The following is a 17969-nucleotide window of genomic DNA, read 5'->3' as shown; positions in this document are numbered from 1 at the left end:
TTAACGCGGCACCGAGAGAACCTGCTGATGTGCCGCAAGAGCTCTTTACCTTAGCAGTTAGAACCGCTCCTCTGCCCCTTTTGCAATCTTCCTAAAATTGCTAATTGCCCCTATGAAAATTAGGGATGCTGACTGGGCGAGCTAGACTGGAGGGGAGGGGGCGTAAGGGGGGCTCAGTACAGATGGGGGCGGACTGGGTGGAACGAGAGGAGGCTGTGCTGGGTGAACTGAACTGGAAGGGGTGGCAAAGGAGGGGGCAGACTGGGCGGGATGGAGTGGTGCTCCCGGACCCAGGCGACGCCCCAAATGCTCTTCAGCCCCTAATTTGCATAGGAGCAATGAGCGATTTTAGGAAGATTGCAGAGGGGCAGAGGAGTGGTTCTAACTGCTATCAACTTCTAAGGTAAAGGGCTCTTGCGGCATATCAGCAGGTTCTCTCGGTAGAACCTTCGGATAGTGTCGCTTTAATGATAAACAATCTCATTTGCAATAGTTTATCATTAGAGATGAGTGAACCTGGAGCATGCTAGAGTCGATCCGAACCCGAACTTTCGGCATTTGATTAGCGGTGGCTGCTGAAGTTGGATAAAGCCCTAAGGCTATGTGGAAATCATGGATATAGTCATTGGCTGTATCCATGTTTTCCAGACAACCTTAGAGCTTTATCCAAGTTCAGTAGCCCCCGATAATCAAATACCGAACGTTCGGGTTCGGATCACTCAAACCCAAACCCGGTTCCCTCATCTCTATTTATCATTAATCGTTAAAAATCGCTTTGTCTAATAGGACCCTTAGTCCTGGGGTCTGTGCTCCACATACATTGCTGCACACTACTAGATTGTTAATTTGTTAATTGTTAACTTGTTAATTTGGGATTATTAGCTTCATTTTATTTCTTACATCCAGGCCTTGACCTTTGCAATCTGTATTTTTTTTTATACAAAAAGCAGAAGAAGTAAAAACAACATCCCAGATATAATACAGATACTTTTATTTATTGTCATTATCAAATGTTTCCTTTTTATTAACTAAAGATGTTGACAGCTGTTTACAATGTATCATCTATAACAATTTCCAGTGATATTACAGTGCTTCATTTTTAAGATGAGAAATCACATAATCTGCATGGAACTTGTGCTTGATTTGTCTCCATGGCTTTGTCCAGGTTTAGTTGCATAAAGAGCCACAAGATGAAACTGCCCATAACAATTTATAATTTTAAACAGGACAAAAATGATATAGAAACTCCAATCCTAGGAAAAACGGCAAAATATTGACAATAGCGTTTCAAAGGGGACCCCCACCAAACCGCTGTGCCTCTGTTTTTCATACTTTGTTTCCTCTACTCTTCAAGAAAAGAGAAGCAGAGCCTAGCAAAAAAGTGTCTACTAGATTGCTTAGCTTATACAATTTACAATGATTTCTCATTGTTTGTAATGGGTTATCTAAAATACTAAGTACTGATCTTGTTAGAGTTCTATGAATGGCTGAACAGCAACATCATTATTTTGGTTTGAATATAATAATGCTGATTTATTAAAACTAATGCAAAGGAACAGCGAAGCAGTTGTCCAGGTCAACCAATCAGATAATTACTTTTCTAGATATGAGAGCTGAAACCTGGGTTAAGGGAGAAGGGGCTTTACATACTCACAGTGGAATGAAAAATACACTGCGAGTATGTAAGCCCATACAAAATTACAGTACCAGAAATCACAGCACATTTTGCTGCAGAACTTGCAGTATGAAATCCATTGCAATCTGGTATGTGTGAACCCACCCAAAGGCAAAACAGCTGCTATGGGGTGACTAGAGAGGGGAGCCAGGGGCCTCAGACGTCTGTTCTTACCAATATTAAGAAAAAATACTGCTGTTGTTTAGGGTGTGTGTAGTCTATAAATGCCATAGTGTGCTTGTACATTGTGTCATTTCCTTTCAAATTTCTGAAAATGCAATTCTGTAATATCGAAATTAGAGATGAGCGAACCTGGAGCATGCTCGAGTCCATCCGAACCCGAACGTTCGGCATTTGATTAGCGGTGGCTGCTGAACTTGGATAAAGCCCTAAGGCTATTTGGAAATCATGGATATAGTCATTGGCTGTATCCAAGTTTTCCAGACAACCTTAGAGCTTTATGCAAGTTCAGCAGCATTGACCCGAACCCGGTTCGCTCATCTCTAATAGAAATATATTAAATATATACATGCAAATATTCATCAAGGGACATTGAACATTTGCTTCAAATAATATATTTATGAACAATCTAAAATAAAAAAAACTTCTACAAAGTAACCACGCTGAACTGCCAATGTAATGTAATCTATTCTATGTCCATCACTTACTGCTGGAATATCAAAATAACAGAGAGAAATTCACCACGTAACACATCTTATACCACACGGCAGGCATCTGTATATAAGTTAATTAAATACATTTACAGAAGATACATTTGATAAAATTGTACAGAATGCGTGGATCATACATAACATAGCACCTGTTGTCTGGCTATGAAGTTCTCACCAGACATGTGGCACCAAGGTACTATACAAGTAATACAGGAAAACTTACCACAATCTAAGAAAATCTACCTCTAGGATACAGATTTTACTAGAGATGAGCTATTGAATTATGTTACCTCTAAATGAAATGGCAACAGGACCCAAGAGATGTTGTATGTAACTGATACTCATTGACTTCATTGATTCAGCAAGTCAAGTCAGGAACGTTGTCATCTTCTGTAAATGAGTCTAATATGACCCCCCCCCCTTTGGTTTTTGACTTCTGTGGCCTCTATGATAGCATGTAGAATATGTCCTAGGTTAAATAGGTGTTTCCTTGTGACAATCTCCTTTCAGGTTACTGACATGACTGAAAAAGAATCACTTTACTTCATGATTTAGCAGAAGCACATACAGATCATTTGGTGGTTCATTGACAGTAATGCAAATCTGCCGGCTGTTATTACCAGGGAAAGTGTATGGCTCTGCAGGAGAAATTTAGTATAGAATGGTTCCTGTTCAATTGAATAGGTGACTATTAGAAATGAGCATGCTAGGGTCCATCCAAACCTGCGGAATATGATTACAGGATATTATTACAGGTGGCAGAAGAAGTAGGATGCTGCCCTAGGGAGTCCTTGAAAACATGGATACAGCCTATAGCCATGTTCATAGGCTGTAAGAGACCGGCCGTTCTATGACTCGGCCGGGTCACAGAACGGCCGGTCTCTGAAAAGATCATCCCCGCCGGTACTGCAGTATCAGATGGATGATCTTTAGTGCCGCTGAGTCCTGATGTAACAACGGCCGTGATTTCTGCAGAACTTACGTAGTGTGAACATAGCCTATGGCCGTATCTGTGTTTTCTAGGTAGGTAATCAAATGCCACACACTTGGGTTCGCTCATCTCTAGTGGCTATGTTATACTGTACATGGTGACACTGGTGACATGGCGGAGTCCTTCAAAGAGAGAGAATCTGCTTTCAGTTCTAATATAGGTATAGTTCTAGTAGACCCTTCTTTATGAATGATAGAATAAGAGATACAAGCTGATAGAAATGAATTGATGGACAATCTATAGATGGTTCACACGGTTTTAGTATGTTTTAAACAAATGTCATTTGATACTGTCAATAGTCATAACTCTGTATTAAACACTGTAAGAACACATTGAGAGTGGTAATTCATCGATTACATCTACAGTATATGTACATAACTGGAAGTTTCAGGCCCATTAAACTGGGCAGTAAACAACAGATGGAGAAGAACTGATTTTTTTAGTGAATGATCCAGTTGTCTATGCTCCACCCTTTATAAAATGAGCGTACTGTGAAGAAAGTCTAAAGAGGGCCTGTAGTATTCACTAGGGTAACAAGTCAAATAAGACAACTCACAGCTTCTTCTTGGCAGATTACCTAATAGTTGAGCGGACAGACTGGCTGTCTGTAGATGAAGCCTGTAGCCCATTGACAGGTCCATATGGTTTTACAATTAAATTCTACTACAGATCACTAAACAGAAGAAATGAAGATAACAACTTGTGCAATATTGACAAAAAGTGGACGTGTATGTTGTTACACTGTGTGTCTGATACAGAAATCAGTCCATGTAATCTCCTGGGAAAGATCCCTATATAATTATTGCATCAACATTTTTATAATCTATAATCACTTGTCTCCTGATACTGTGAGGGGTATACAGTTATACTTCTTGCAAATCCACAACCCACGCGAGGCTGTTTAAGTCCCAAGATTTCATGGTAGTCTTCTTCACGATTATTGTAGCCATGTCTTGGGGGCACTGATTGTGACTTCACTTAAAATGAGTTCTATCATTTTCCGTTTGTAATATTGGCCCAGACTGGGAAAGTGTCCAAATGAAACATGGGACGGCCCCAGCTGTTGATGGCTATGGTGATGCATATTATACCAATAATGTTCATTATAATACCAGTTTTCACCTAAAACAGAATACATATATTATGAGATCTTGTGTATAGTAGATGCTACTGCACTCCCATCACCAGGATATTCCATATTATTATAATCATTGGGGACCAAGTATTATATTTTGATGGTGGATACAATTTCAATGTAAATACCGTGTTTCCCCGAAAATAAGACAGCCTCTTAAACTAAGACACCCCAGCTAGCCTACCAACTAGCCTAAAATAAGGAATCCCCCTAAAAATAAGGCACCCCACCCTAAACTAAGACAACCACTGAAAGTAAGGCACCCCCAAAAAGTAAGGCCGCTAACCATCCAACTGACCCAGCCCTAATCCCCTTGTGGACCTTGACAGCAGGTGTTGCAGGGATACTGGTCCATGGCCCCCACCGGGGGGTTCCAGGGGGAGAGAGCCACGATGGGAGAGGGCCACAGGGGGAGAGAGCTGCGGGGGAGGCCGGGGGAAAGCCGAGGGGGGAGAGGGCCGCAGGGGGAGAGAGCCGCAGGGGGAAGCCAGGGGGAGAGAGCCGAGGGGGGAGGCTGAAGGAGAGAGCCGAGGGGGAGACCGGGGGGACAGAAATAAGACATCCACCGAAAATAAGAAATAGTGCGTCTTTAAGAGCTAAAATTAATATAAGACACTGTCTTATTTTTGGGGAAACACGGTATTGAAATTAAAATCATACCTTTCTATAGGTAGCTGTCCACCCTGCCCAACCATTCCCAAAGATGTAACTTATTCTCAAAAAACTATAAAGGTAGTTACCATATCTGACACGTGAAGATGTCCGTATGAGAAGACAATGGCATTTGGCGGTGTGGCCACAGGTAACATGAAAGCAAAGGACGTGCTGAGAGTGCAAGGGATCATGATGTAAAGTGGGTTTACCATGATTGATTTTGCCTAGAATAAGAAAACAATGCAGAAAACTAAAAACAGAATTGTCCACTAGACAAACTCCTTCGAGTCATTGTGGGAAAACAAAGTAGTAAAAACCGCATTAAACTGTTCCTATTCAAATAAATGGAGGAATATCAAATACATGTTGAGTCCACCAGTGCAGCTTTCTAACGGGGCTCAGTGATATTAAAGGCACCATGATTTATCACATCCACAGTCCTTTGGACACAGTACCCAGCTTGTAAAGTGCCAGTAAGTGCTAGCAATGGAGCATATGTAAGATTTAGATGCCTGTATTAATAAAGCTGCAATAGACACTGAAATAAACATAATCTAATAATAAAAACAAAGCTGCAATGAAACCTAATCTAAAGCCAAGTGGAGTCCTTTATATAGTGGAGTCCTTATAGTTTTAAAGGGTAGTTCAGCAAACAAAAATAATTCTTTCCCAGTAATTGGGAAAGTACACAGCTTCCTGCTGTGTCCTGCAGGAAGTTGTATATTCTTTACAGTCTTGAGAGCAGGAGAAGTTTTCTATGGGGATTTGCTACTGCTCTGGACAGTTCCTGACATGGACAGAGGTGGCAGCAGAGAGCACTGTGTCTGCCTGAAAGGAATGCACCACTTCCTGCAGGACATACAGCAAATGATAAGTACTGGAAGTCTTGAGATTGTACTTTTATTCTGATCTACCACTTTAAGGGCTATATTTTATTTACTTACTGATTTATAACATTGATGACTAACTTTATATGAGGTTTTAAATTGAAAAGAAGAATAGTCCTACCATGGATGCAAGAATTGGAAGAAAGAGGGTTGCTGTGGCAACATTGCTGGCACATTCAGTAAAGACGGCAATCATCAAAGACAAGATGATGGCAATGGCCCATGCTGGGGTGTTATGCAAAAATGTCATCTGGTCACCAAGCCAATTTGACAATCCAGAAGCCTGTACAGATAGTAGAATTAACAGTTTGGTCACATAACTTGCATAACTTGTTGCTTAGCCTTAAACTACACTTTAAGCACTTTGGGGGAGATTTATCAAACATGTTGTAAAGTGAAACTGGCTCAGTTGCCCCTAGCAACCAATCAGATTCCACCTGTCTGGTCGGCCTCCTGAGGATGCAAAAGAACACTGCAGAGACACCATCACGTGTCTCAACGTCAGTGAACTAGCCAGACCTTCCTCGGGGAAGGAACAACCAAGCCAAGGAATGTCTCCAACTAAGGAAACCACCTAAGCAAGGTATCCATCCACAGACAGCTGTTTCGGGGTTTTTGCCCCTCATCAGTGTGGAGTAGGTTTCTGGCTAGTGGGAGCAATGACTAGTAAGTGCATGCAAAAGGACACTGGTTGACCTCAGGGAGATCAACCAAAACACAGCAGAGACACCAGGGGACAATGTTCTAGAATACACTGACGTTGAGACATGTGATGGTGCGGTGCTTCCGAAATTCATATACAGTGGTGCCTTAGATTATGAGCATAATTAGTTCTGAGACCGTGCTTGTAATGATTTAATATTCTGAATAACATGTTAAAACAAATGAAACAAAGATTCAAAAACAGCAGAATATGTGATATTATAAGCTCCTGTACAGTAATGAAAAGGATGGGAAACACAAGGACTGACAAAGTGTGCAGGGAGCATGAAGGAATGAGCAGGGCAGATGTGGGCACATACATGCAGCACTCTGTCTGGGGAGAGAGGGGTTACAGCTATGTAGAGATTACCTCCACCGTCCTGTCCGCTGATGCAAGCCCCAGCCTGAATTGCATCTGCCATGATTTGGAAGGTGAGCGCCACTTCCTGGGTCAGAGTACAGTGCTGTAGACCACGCTATGCAGACCATGCCCCTTCTTCACTCGCGCTCCCACCCAGTACAGGAAGCTCTTACACCAAAGCAATGCTTTTAAACCAAGTCATAATTTTGAAAAACTGTGAGCTCTTAAACCAAGTTACTCTTAAACCAAGGTACGACTATAGTGCAAAGCTTTTCATTTTTTTTTTTTTTTATGTTTTATTCTTGCTGGACATGCCCACTCAGTTACTGGCTGAGATGGGTCACTGTCGTGGCCAATGATTGGCTGAATGGGCATTTTCCGCAGGAATGAAACATAACAGGGAGCAGCAGGAGGGGATGGAATGTGGTAGAACGGAAGTTTCAGGACCCCCGAGGTAGGTAATTATGACTTTTTTTTACCCTGTCACTATTCCTGTATAGAAAGGGGTTGCTATATAAAATCATGTTGTTACTTACATCACTCCCTTTGGCCAAGGCGAATCCCCCACCTAGAAGAAGTACAATACTCCACGGCATCTTCTTATGAACCACTTTCCATGTTAGTAATGGTGCAGACCAAAATGGCTCGTGCTCTATAAAAACAAAAATATTAAAATAAGGAAAATGTTACTAACCACCACAAAGATTTATGGCATATTAATATTGGTATATATTCCCCATAGATTATAATCAAGTGTCCTTATACATGCCTGACCAGTCCCACCATCCAAGCATCTATTGTATATTCTATTCTATCTTACTATGGTGAATCCTATTCATTCTGCCATTCAAAGCGACTCTGTACCCACAGTCTGACCCCCCCCCCCCAAACCACTTGTATCTTCGGATAGCTGCTTTTAATCCAAGATCTGTCCTGGGGTCCGTTCGGCAGGTGATGCAGTTATTCTCCTAAAAAACAACTTTTAAACTAGCAGCCCCGTGCCCAAGGGTCTGGGCTTAGATTGCGTATGCATTAGGCTGGCACAACCTCTATGTCCCTCCTCCCCGCCCTCCTCATCATTAGGAATGCTAGATTGTCTTCTACTTGTCAGCTGTGTGAATACTGACCATGGGCTGGATTATTAAGGCACCTGTGCAATGTTCAGACAGGCGAAAATGTTCCAGTGGCATTCCTAATGATGAAGAAGGTGGGGAGAAGGGACGAAGGGGTGGTGCAAAGTTAGGGCACAGATACTACCTTTGGGCATGGGGCTGCAAGTTTAATAGTTGTTCTTTAGGACAATAACCGCATCACCTGCCAAATGGACCCCAGGACAGATCTTGGATTAAAAGCAGCTACCCTATGCCAAAAGTGTTCAAACTGATTGATGAATTTTAAGGGATTGCCTTAACAACCCCTGTTTGTATTTCCTATTAGGGTATATGGCGTTCATCGAGGAGGATTTCCACTGAGGTGCCTCCTTTATTTAACCAGGGTATGAATATTTGGCATCTAAATGGGCACAATTAATACTCAAGAATTGAGCAGCTAACGGCAACTTCTCATAGCAAATCTGTTTGGGCTCATCTTATGTGTATTCTTCAGCACCAAGTCCTTTTATAGACAATTGACTGCTCCAACAGACAAAGCTCTGTAAATGAGTTGATATATCACTAAATAAAAATAATGTAGAAAAAATATATAGCTGTACTGAGAAAAGATATGATTTGGATTTCAAAACTAAATGCGACTAGACCCATGGGACTCAATGAGCCCAATGATTGTGGTGTCTTCTTATAAGATGTTTTTAAATGTATCCTTATACTTTTATATGTCTTGTTGCTTGTTATTTTGTGTATTTAACCCTCCCCCCTCTATCACTTGATGCTGCTACCTGGCCGGAAGATGGGCAATTAGCACAAAACGGTCCTTTCAGGTGCATGCTTGCACTTCTCTTTCCCATCTTTCTACATAAAATAAATGCCACATTAATGCAGTTAAATTTGAGGTTTTTTACCTTCTTCCGGATCTTCAAGATCAAAACTGTTGTTTTTGTGACATGAAAATCTGGGGCTCTTTGCTGGTAAAATAAAAAGAAGGATAGCTACAAAAACTGCAACCGTGGCATCTGTTACATACCTGCAATTAAAAAGAGAAGAGAAATGAACGTTTATAGGTGTTTTGTTCCCAGACTAAAGCTTAATGACTCTCTGAGCACCTAGTAATTTCCCCACCAAGATACAAACACTTGTAGAATAGATTTCAAAACAATCGCGCTCCTGGTAAAACACTAAAAAACTAGAAGAATTTTTTAGTGTGCGTACTGCTGCGAGCTTAGCTAGTGGTATCTGCTTCCACTAAAAAATATAATTAATATAAGAAAAAATGCCGTGCCGCGCTTAGTACTAGTATAAAAAACAGCAATAAAAAACAGCAATAAAAAGCACCACTGTTAGTATATAGTGCGAGCAGTGTAGGGTATTGAAACCAAGACACTCACCATTGGTGCTTGTTGATGTCGGCTTGGATTTGTAGTCCTCCCCGTATGTAGACTTGTGTGGCTTCCCTTGTGTGACTTCCTTTATGTGACTTCCTTGTGTGAGTTCTTAGTCACTGATTCCTTTTTTAGTTGTTGTTCCTAAAACGTTCTTTACACCGGAATATAATCCAGATAGGGCGTGCGCCCCGGCCGGTGGCGCGTTCAACCCCAGTTGCAGGAATCCCGGATGGGAATCCTTCTGTGACGTCACAGATTGTACGGATCGCTACAGGAGGCAAGATTCTTCCTCGACGCGTTTCAAAGGATACGTCCTTCTTTCTCAAGAGGATCTTGCTCGTGTTGATGCTTCTCCTTTATAGGTATGGATTCCCATCCCAGGATTAACCTGTTTCCTTCCAGATAATTTTTTACAAAAAGGCAAACAGTTCAAATTCAGCATTTAGCCCTACGGGTTGCATGCTGTTAAATAGGAAAATATATTCACTCTCTTTTTTAGACATTTTATGGATATAATTTCCACCCCGTCGTTCTGTCTTCACTTGTTCCAACGCCCCAAAAATTGATCCGTCAATTTTACCATTATGATGTTCTTTATAGTGTCGTGATAGAGGGTGGCCATCGAACTGTCTTTTTATATTGTATATATGTTCGGAAATTCTTTTTTGTAGAGTTCTTTTTGTTCGCCCTATATACAATTTATTGCAGGGGCATCTCATAAAATAAATCACTCCTTTGGTTTTACACGTAATATGTCCTTTTATGTTGTGACTTATATTTTGATGGATAACTTTGTTAGTTCTTTTTACATTGCCCATACTAGTACAGCATTTACATTTCCTACAAGGGAAGAAGCCTTCTGAATATGATACTATCCCTGTACACTTCTCAATATAATCTTGCCGGACAGTGGGGGCTATTTTATTACCCAGATTTTGTGCTTTCCGATAAATCATCCTAGGTTTATCCGGGATGAGTTTCCCTATAATTTTATCCTGCTTTAAAATGCTCCAATGTTTCTGTACAATTTGTCTCACATTATTAGCTTGATTAGAATATGTAGAAATCAATGGAATATCAAATTGGTTATTTTGACTATTATACCCATCTTTATCTTTATCTTTTTGCTTGTTCACTATTAACTGTTCTCTCTCTATCTCTCCCACTTCTTGTCTGATTTGTTCTAATTTGTCCAGTTTGTATCCCTTCTGTATGAATTTAGTTTGTAAAACACAGGCTTCCTCCTCGTATATTTCTTTATATGTACAGTTCCTCCTTAGGCGTAGGAATTGACTTCTCGGGATATTTAGAAGCCACATCGGGAGATGACAACTGTCAAGTGAAATAAAACTATTGCTATCAGTAGGCTTGTGATAAGTCTTAGTGCAAAGTTGGTCTGCCTCTATGTAAATAGTTAAATCCAAAAAATGAATATCCGTGGTACTGTATGTGGGTGTAAAATTAAGATAAAACTCATTTTTATTAATGTTAGTTAAAAATTGATCTAATGAATTCTGATCCCCTTCCCAAATAAAAAACACATCGTCAATAAAACGTTTCCAAAGGACCAGGCCCGCACCAAGCACCCCCCGTGGGTATATGATGGACTCCTCCCACCTCCCCACGTAGAGGTTAGAATAACTTGGTGCGAATCTGGTCCCCATAGCCGTACCCCATGTCTGGAGATAAAAGGCATCGTCATACATAAAAAAATTATGTGTTAATATAAACTCTATACAGTCCCCTATATATCTGATTTGTTCAGGGGGATACTTCTGAGAGTTTTTTAAAAAATGTTCAGTCGCCTCTCTACCTTTATGATTCTCTATGATCGTATACAGAGATGTTACATCTAGAGTCCCCATTATATAGTTGGGTTTCCATTCTACTGTTTTCAAGATTTGTAGGAGGTGAGTGGAATCCTTAAGATAAGCAGGCAGTATTTGTACGCATTCCTGTAGTTGGATGTCCACATATCGTGATAAGTTAGAGGTTAGACAATTAATGCCCGACACAATAGGGCGTCCAGGTGGTCTAGTGGCATCCTTGTGAATCTTAGGGATATGATAGAACATAGCTATTCTAGGATTCTTATTGTTGATAAACTCGACTTCATTTTCAGTTAGTAGTTGCTCATTTCTCCCTTTTTCCATTAGTTCTTCTAATTGTTTTAAAAATTCTCCTGTGGGGTTTATCTTCAACTTACAATATGTTTTTCTATCACTTAAGAGACGTTCTGCTTCCATTTCATAGTCCTTTAAATTCATAATCACTATCCCCCCCCCCTTATCTGCTGGGCGGATAGTTATTTGCTTGTTTTGTTGTAATAATTCAATTGCTGTTTGTTCTTTGCGAGTTAAGTTATTATTAGAGAAATATTTGTTATTAGGTTTACTCTGTAATTTTCGTAAGTCTGCCGTGACCATATTCTCGAATGTTATGAAGGCTTCTGAGTATTCATTTATTGGATGGAAGGTGGATTTATTCTTCAGTTGAGTATATATATATATGGTTTCTGTCCTATTTCATGATTTTTTGAAGGTATTGGAGTTTTGTCCATGATTTCCTTTTTAAAAAAATATTTCTTAAGTGATAAGTTTCTCATGAACTTCTTTAAACCCACATATGTATCGAATTTATTTAATTTATTCGTAGGTGCAAATTTGAGACCTTTCTGTAATAATTTAAGTTCATTTTCATCCAGAATATGATCACTAAGGTTAAATATTTTTTGTTGTGTTACTTGATCCTGGTCTGATTTATTGTTGCCATGAGTTATTTTCTTTTTGGAGAGTTTCCTTCCCCTACAGCCCCTTTTCCGTTTCTTTTTTGAGGAACCTGAAAAAAATCTTTTTTCACCGTTTTTGTAATTTTTTGATTAGTATTTGCTCTTTTTGGATTTTTCTTGCTTTTATTTATAGGGTGATTAACTCGTCCTTTGTTGTTATAATTTTTATTATTAGTATTGTTCCCTTTAGGCTTATTAATGTCATTTGTTTCTTCCTCTATTTCACTTCCCTCCTCTATTCGTGAGTCTTCCATTATGTCCTCATCAATATCTTCATTTTGATCTTGTATTACTGAATATCTATTGGAACTACTCTCTGGATAGCGGCTCCTAGATTCCTTATTTGGAGGGTTACATGTTTCCTTTCTTATTATTATTGGCGATAATGGTATATGTGTAGGTAATGAATCTTTTATAATATCGGTATTTTCTGAGTATGTACTAATTTGACTTATTGGTAAAAGGTCAGTACTTACTTCTATAGTTTCTGCATTATAATGCATGCTGTGACCTAGTGTTTCGTCCAGTGTTTGAAAGTGAGGTGATTCCTCCAGATAATTGCTAGTACTGTCTCCTCTCTCTTTTAAGTTGTTGTTTTGAAAACGCGTCGAGGAAGAATCTTGCCTCCTGTAGCGATCCGTACAATCTGTGACGTCACAGAAGGATTCCCATCCGGGATTCCTGCAACTGGGGTTGAACGCGCCACCGGCCGGGGCGCACGCCCTATCTGGATTATATTCCGGTGTAAAGAACGTTTTAGGAACAACAACTAAAAAAGGAATCAGTGACTAAGAACTCACACAAGGAAGTCACATAAAGGAAGTCACACAAGGGAAGCCACACAAGTCTACATACGGGGAGGACTACAAATCCAAGCCGACATCAACAAGCACCAATGGTGAGTGTCTTGGTTTCAATACCCTACACTGCTCGCACTATATACTAACAGTGGTGCTTTTTATTGCTGTTTTTTATTGCTGTTTTTTATACTAGTACTAAGCGCGGCACGGCATTTTTTCTTATATTAAAGATACAAACACTATTCATAGAATAATTACGCAAAAAAAAAACATTACGGCAAACATTGTGTGTCTACACATGCCTTTTCTTATTTCTGGCTATACCATGAAGGATGTTTACTGCTGAATTAGCAGTATCATATTTATTTTTCATCTAAACTAAATGTAGGTAACTAAAAATATTCAGCACTTTATTGCTTCAAACATCTATTAAATGATACTTCACAGCTTCTGTCACTGGTGGAGATTATATTCTAGGGTGCAAGATTTCCATGAGCAGGCAGGTGAATAAAGTGGTGCTCAGCAAATATGAAACATAGTCCATTTGTAATACCATCAACGACAAAGGATGCGGCACTCACCACTATTTAGTGCAAATTTCTTTATTCCACAATGCACAGTTACATCTTTGTTATGATATGCATGAGAAGACACCAGAATGAAATCAGATGACAGCTGTTTCACGCTGGTATGCGCTTCTACAGACCCTCTGAAGTGGGTCTGGATCTGTAGAAGTGCATACAAGCGCGAAACAGCTGTCACTTGTACTCACCTGATTGCATTCTGGCTTCTTCTCATGCATATCGCAGTTAAGATGTAACTGCACGTTGCAGAATAAAGAAATTTGCACTGAATAGTGGTGAGTGCCGCATCCTTCTTCGTTGATGGTGATACTTCATATCTACATACAGGCATAGTCATCATTCTCTCTTTTGTTTATACAAAGTTGCCTGATGGCGCTGCTCTAAGGCTGTGTTCACATCTCTGGTGGAGACTCTGTTAGGCCAGCATGCACCTCTACTTTGTGTGGTAAAATGACTGACACCATGATGGAAACCCAATGGACTCCAAAGTTCTCAATGTATTCTAATAGGCACCTTTATTTTCTGTCAAAGGATGACTCCTGCACTGCCATAATTGTTGTTGTGGTCCTATGGTAAAACAACTAAAATGAACAACAAATATGTGAACAGTTGTGCCATGTATATTACTGGCATCTCCTTAACGACAGGTTTCGGTTAATAAAGTTATCCTGTCACCCCACCTTTGTGTAGGTGCCTTTTACGTCACAATAATCTACTGCTTCTCCTAATTGTTCCCAAATTACCTTTGTCAAAGTTCTGCTGTTCCCCCTTTAGCTGCAAAAAAGCCATTGAATCATGAGTGGACAGTGTCACCAAGGTGGGGCTTCTCGTCCTCTTATCAGTAACATTGAGGCATGGGCATGGATTAAGGCGGGCCGATAAGCCCCCCCTTAGTGACACTGTTAAACGATGAATAAATGACTGCATGGATTTTCAGCTAAAAGGAGGGCTTTCAAAAAGGTATTTTGGGAACGATCAGGAGAAGCAGTAAATGATGATGCCGAAAAAAGCACCTTCACAAAAGGGGGTGAGAGTATCACTTCAAGTAATACTTTGTGGACATAGTGGTATGCTATAAAAAATTAAAAACCTTTCTAATAAATCCCAATTTCCTTACTCGATGTTGTCTTTATTGAAGAGCACAGTAGCCCAACCTTTCACAAAGCCAGGATCTCTCGTAAACCAAAGGATGACCAGAAGAGTAAAGAGTAGAAGCACATTAGACTCTGCAAATGAAATAGGACCCAGCTTGCGATATTCTTCCCGGATCACGTTATAAGCTGCCCGCTCCTTCTCTGAACTTGTAGCGCCACAGCCCCATGTCTTCTTAAAGCTTAAGATGAGGAAAAGGGGATTACTCTTAAGTGAGATAAAGGTTGTTTCAGGAAGAATACTATAACTCCCTCCTCCTAGTTCCCAGGCCTGAATTTCTGACTGAATGATAAGTCCAGCAGATTTCCCTATGGAAAGAGAAGATAGAGAAAAGGAAACTGAATAATAGAAAAGAGAGTAGGTAATGGAGCAGTAGACAGCAATTGTAATAATAGAATAAGAAGGAAAGAAAGTCAGAGATGACACAGTAAAAGATCAGGTAGACATAAAACTTACTAGTCACGGTGACCCCTAAAGATAATAGTAGTGAAAAAAAGTAGGCATAGAAATAGCACAGTATAAGATTCATTATATTTATTAAAAAAAAATGAAAAATATATTTACACTGACTATACAGCCATAGGTGACTATATAGTACTTTAATTTATTTTCTTTGTTATATACATATCCCTTCCATTTATCACTGTTAAATACGATGTGTTTTACAATGAACAATATCTTGGTATAATATAATATAAGTCAAATATACTACTGACCTCACCATAATAGCACAACACTATTCACTGTATAAAGAAATTGTAATACTGACATTATAATATCATATTCACTGTATTCTAGGGAGACGTGTACATAAGCAACACAGCAATATCTATATTGAGAAACGTTACATAGAGAAGATGAGCTATATTTGTTATGGTCATATATGTGCAGACACACACACTCAAGTAAAATAAACACACCCACACATGACATTGACAGTGAGTCATGAACCTATATAAATGGTAGTCACCAAGATGGAGGGTGGTGGAATCAGGGCTGTGAGCCCTATGTCACAAGAAGGATCCAGAGCCTTCAAGGAGAAGGTTATGTCGCATGAGGAATCCATGATGGAAGCGTGAAGGAAGGGATGTCATCCAGGATGCTTGAAGCAACAGCTGCTTGAAGCTCGTGACGATTTGTAAGACAAACCCTTCACTTCAAGGAACTCTCATCATGAGCTATGGACACTAGACACTAAGAACTGTAAGACATTTCTCTGATATTCATTTCGATTCAATTCTGTAACTTTCACTACTTTTAAAGAAGAAGCAATAAATCTCCATTTTATAAAGAAACCTCTCTGATGTCATCCTACTGCGGCGAGCCATAAAACACAGGTGCTAATGCCATTTTCTACAATCACCCAACATATTTCATATGATGTCAGTTAACATTATAACCAGTAGCAACCAATTACAGCTCAGCTTTTGTTTCCCAGAATACGCTGTGATTGGTTTCATCTGTCTGAAACTAAAATGTGTCATAAAAAGAAACTTTTGACATGTCACAGGGGCTTGGTGTAATGGTGTAAAGTTTTGATTGGTTGTGCTGAGACCCCCAATGATCAGACAAATCACCCAGGAGAGATGCATGGTAGCATATTTAACTCCCCGGTTCCCAACGATGTTTGTCGAGGCAGATCCATTACGTGTATGTGTTGCTTGGGAAGTGCAGCGTGCTGCTTCCTGCTCATTTTCTTGATCGGTGGGGGTTTCATTAGTTTCATCCATAGTAAACTTAATAAAGTTTAATTCATATGATCCAGATCAGAAAATGCATTTCATTTAAGTGGTTGTCCAGCGCTTCAAAAACATGGCTGCTTTCTTCTAGAGACAGCACATCTCTTGTCTCCAGTTTGGGTGTGCTTTTGTAACTCATTGAGATTGAAATAAATGGAGCTTAATTGCAAACCACACTTGAACTGGAGACAAGAGTGGTGTCTCTGGAAAAAAGCGACCATGTTTTTGTAGCACTGGATAACCCCCTTAAAGAGAACCTGTCACCCCCCGTGTCGGGGCAGAGCCCGGCCAACCCCCCGATGCAGACACATATACTGCATCCACAAAGTCCCGGAGCCCATCCTGCCGCAGGGATATTCCCGTCCAAAGCCGTGTGCGCTCCCCAGAGATGAGTCCGATGCCAATAGAGAATGATGGCTCCAGTCATTCTCTATGGACGTCGGACCCATCTCTGATGAGCGCGGGATAACTCTGCAGCAGGATAGGTTTCGGGACTTTGTGGATGCAGTAAGTATATGTGTCTGCATCGGGGAATTGGCTGGGCTCTGCCTCGACACGGGGGGTGACAGGTTCCCTTTAAGTTTACTATGGATGCAGGAGTCCTCCATTGTTTATGTCACTGTGACTTGTCAGAAGTTTTTTTTTTATGATAGGTGCTCTGTAAATTCTACACAATAAACATAACTTTAACATATATAACATACTTTAGTCCCATGAATGAAAACTGGAGCCAGAGCCAAGCCATACAAAGCATCACGATCATGTTGGGAAAGGCAAATCCAAACCAAGACGCAAAATTTATTACATCTCCATTGTTTGGAAAAATCCTACAGGAAATGAAAAAATAAAAATGGTAAAAATATTGGGCCTTCCATTGTGGAGGCACACACACAGATGAGTGCAATAAGCCTTACCCCATGACTGCACATCATTGTTAACATAGTACTTGGCAACATAAAGATAAGGGAAACATGCTTTTCAGTCCAACACAAAACTAGTATAAGCTTGAATAATGCAATAAATCCCATCTGTTCTTCTTACTTGGGTGCATCAAAAGTTTAAAAGAAGCATTCTTGTCCAACAACTACACTGAGATCATTTTCCTTGGAAAAATGGAAGATGCCTTTACAGAATAAATATAGAGACACCAGCCCCAGCTTATTAGATAAAAACAAGCAACTGTGTATGTTGGTTAAAAAAAATAAAATATATAAAAAAAAAATTCCCATATACAGTATATATATATATATATATATATATATATATATATACATACACACATATACAGTATATATGTTTATTTATTTATTTAGTGAGATGAATGTGTAAACCA

At 39.9% G+C, this 17969-nt stretch overlaps 1 protein-coding gene across 1 annotated transcript in view; it reads right to left on the bottom strand.

Annotated features, from left to right (window-relative positions):
• Positions 1–974: 974 nt before the first annotated feature.
• SLC13A5 (solute carrier family 13 member 5) overlaps positions 975–17969 on the bottom strand; it is a 67506-nt gene continuing 50511 nt past the window's right edge. Inside the window, exons 6-12 of the mRNA XM_069946094.1 lie at positions 17341–17463; positions 14863–15078; positions 9094–9215; positions 7613–7728; positions 6135–6296; positions 5213–5350; positions 975–4459 (exon numbers count right to left, since the gene is read on the bottom strand). Coding sequence (XP_069802195.1) covers positions 4331–4459; positions 5213–5350; positions 6135–6296; positions 7613–7728; positions 9094–9215; positions 14863–15078; positions 17341–17463 — 1006 coding nt within the window. The 3' untranslated portion in view covers positions 975–4330. The remainder of the gene's footprint in view (positions 4460–5212; positions 5351–6134; positions 6297–7612; positions 7729–9093; positions 9216–14862; positions 15079–17340; positions 17464–17969) is intronic.

Source organism: Dendropsophus ebraccatus, chromosome 11 (genome assembly GCF_027789765.1).
Source record: "Dendropsophus ebraccatus isolate aDenEbr1 chromosome 11, aDenEbr1.pat, whole genome shotgun sequence".
Lineage (NCBI taxonomy): Eukaryota > Metazoa > Chordata > Amphibia > Anura > Hylidae > Dendropsophus > Dendropsophus ebraccatus.
The sequence above is the reverse complement of the archived record's forward strand: the minus strand, read 5'-3'. Positions and strand labels throughout refer to the sequence as shown.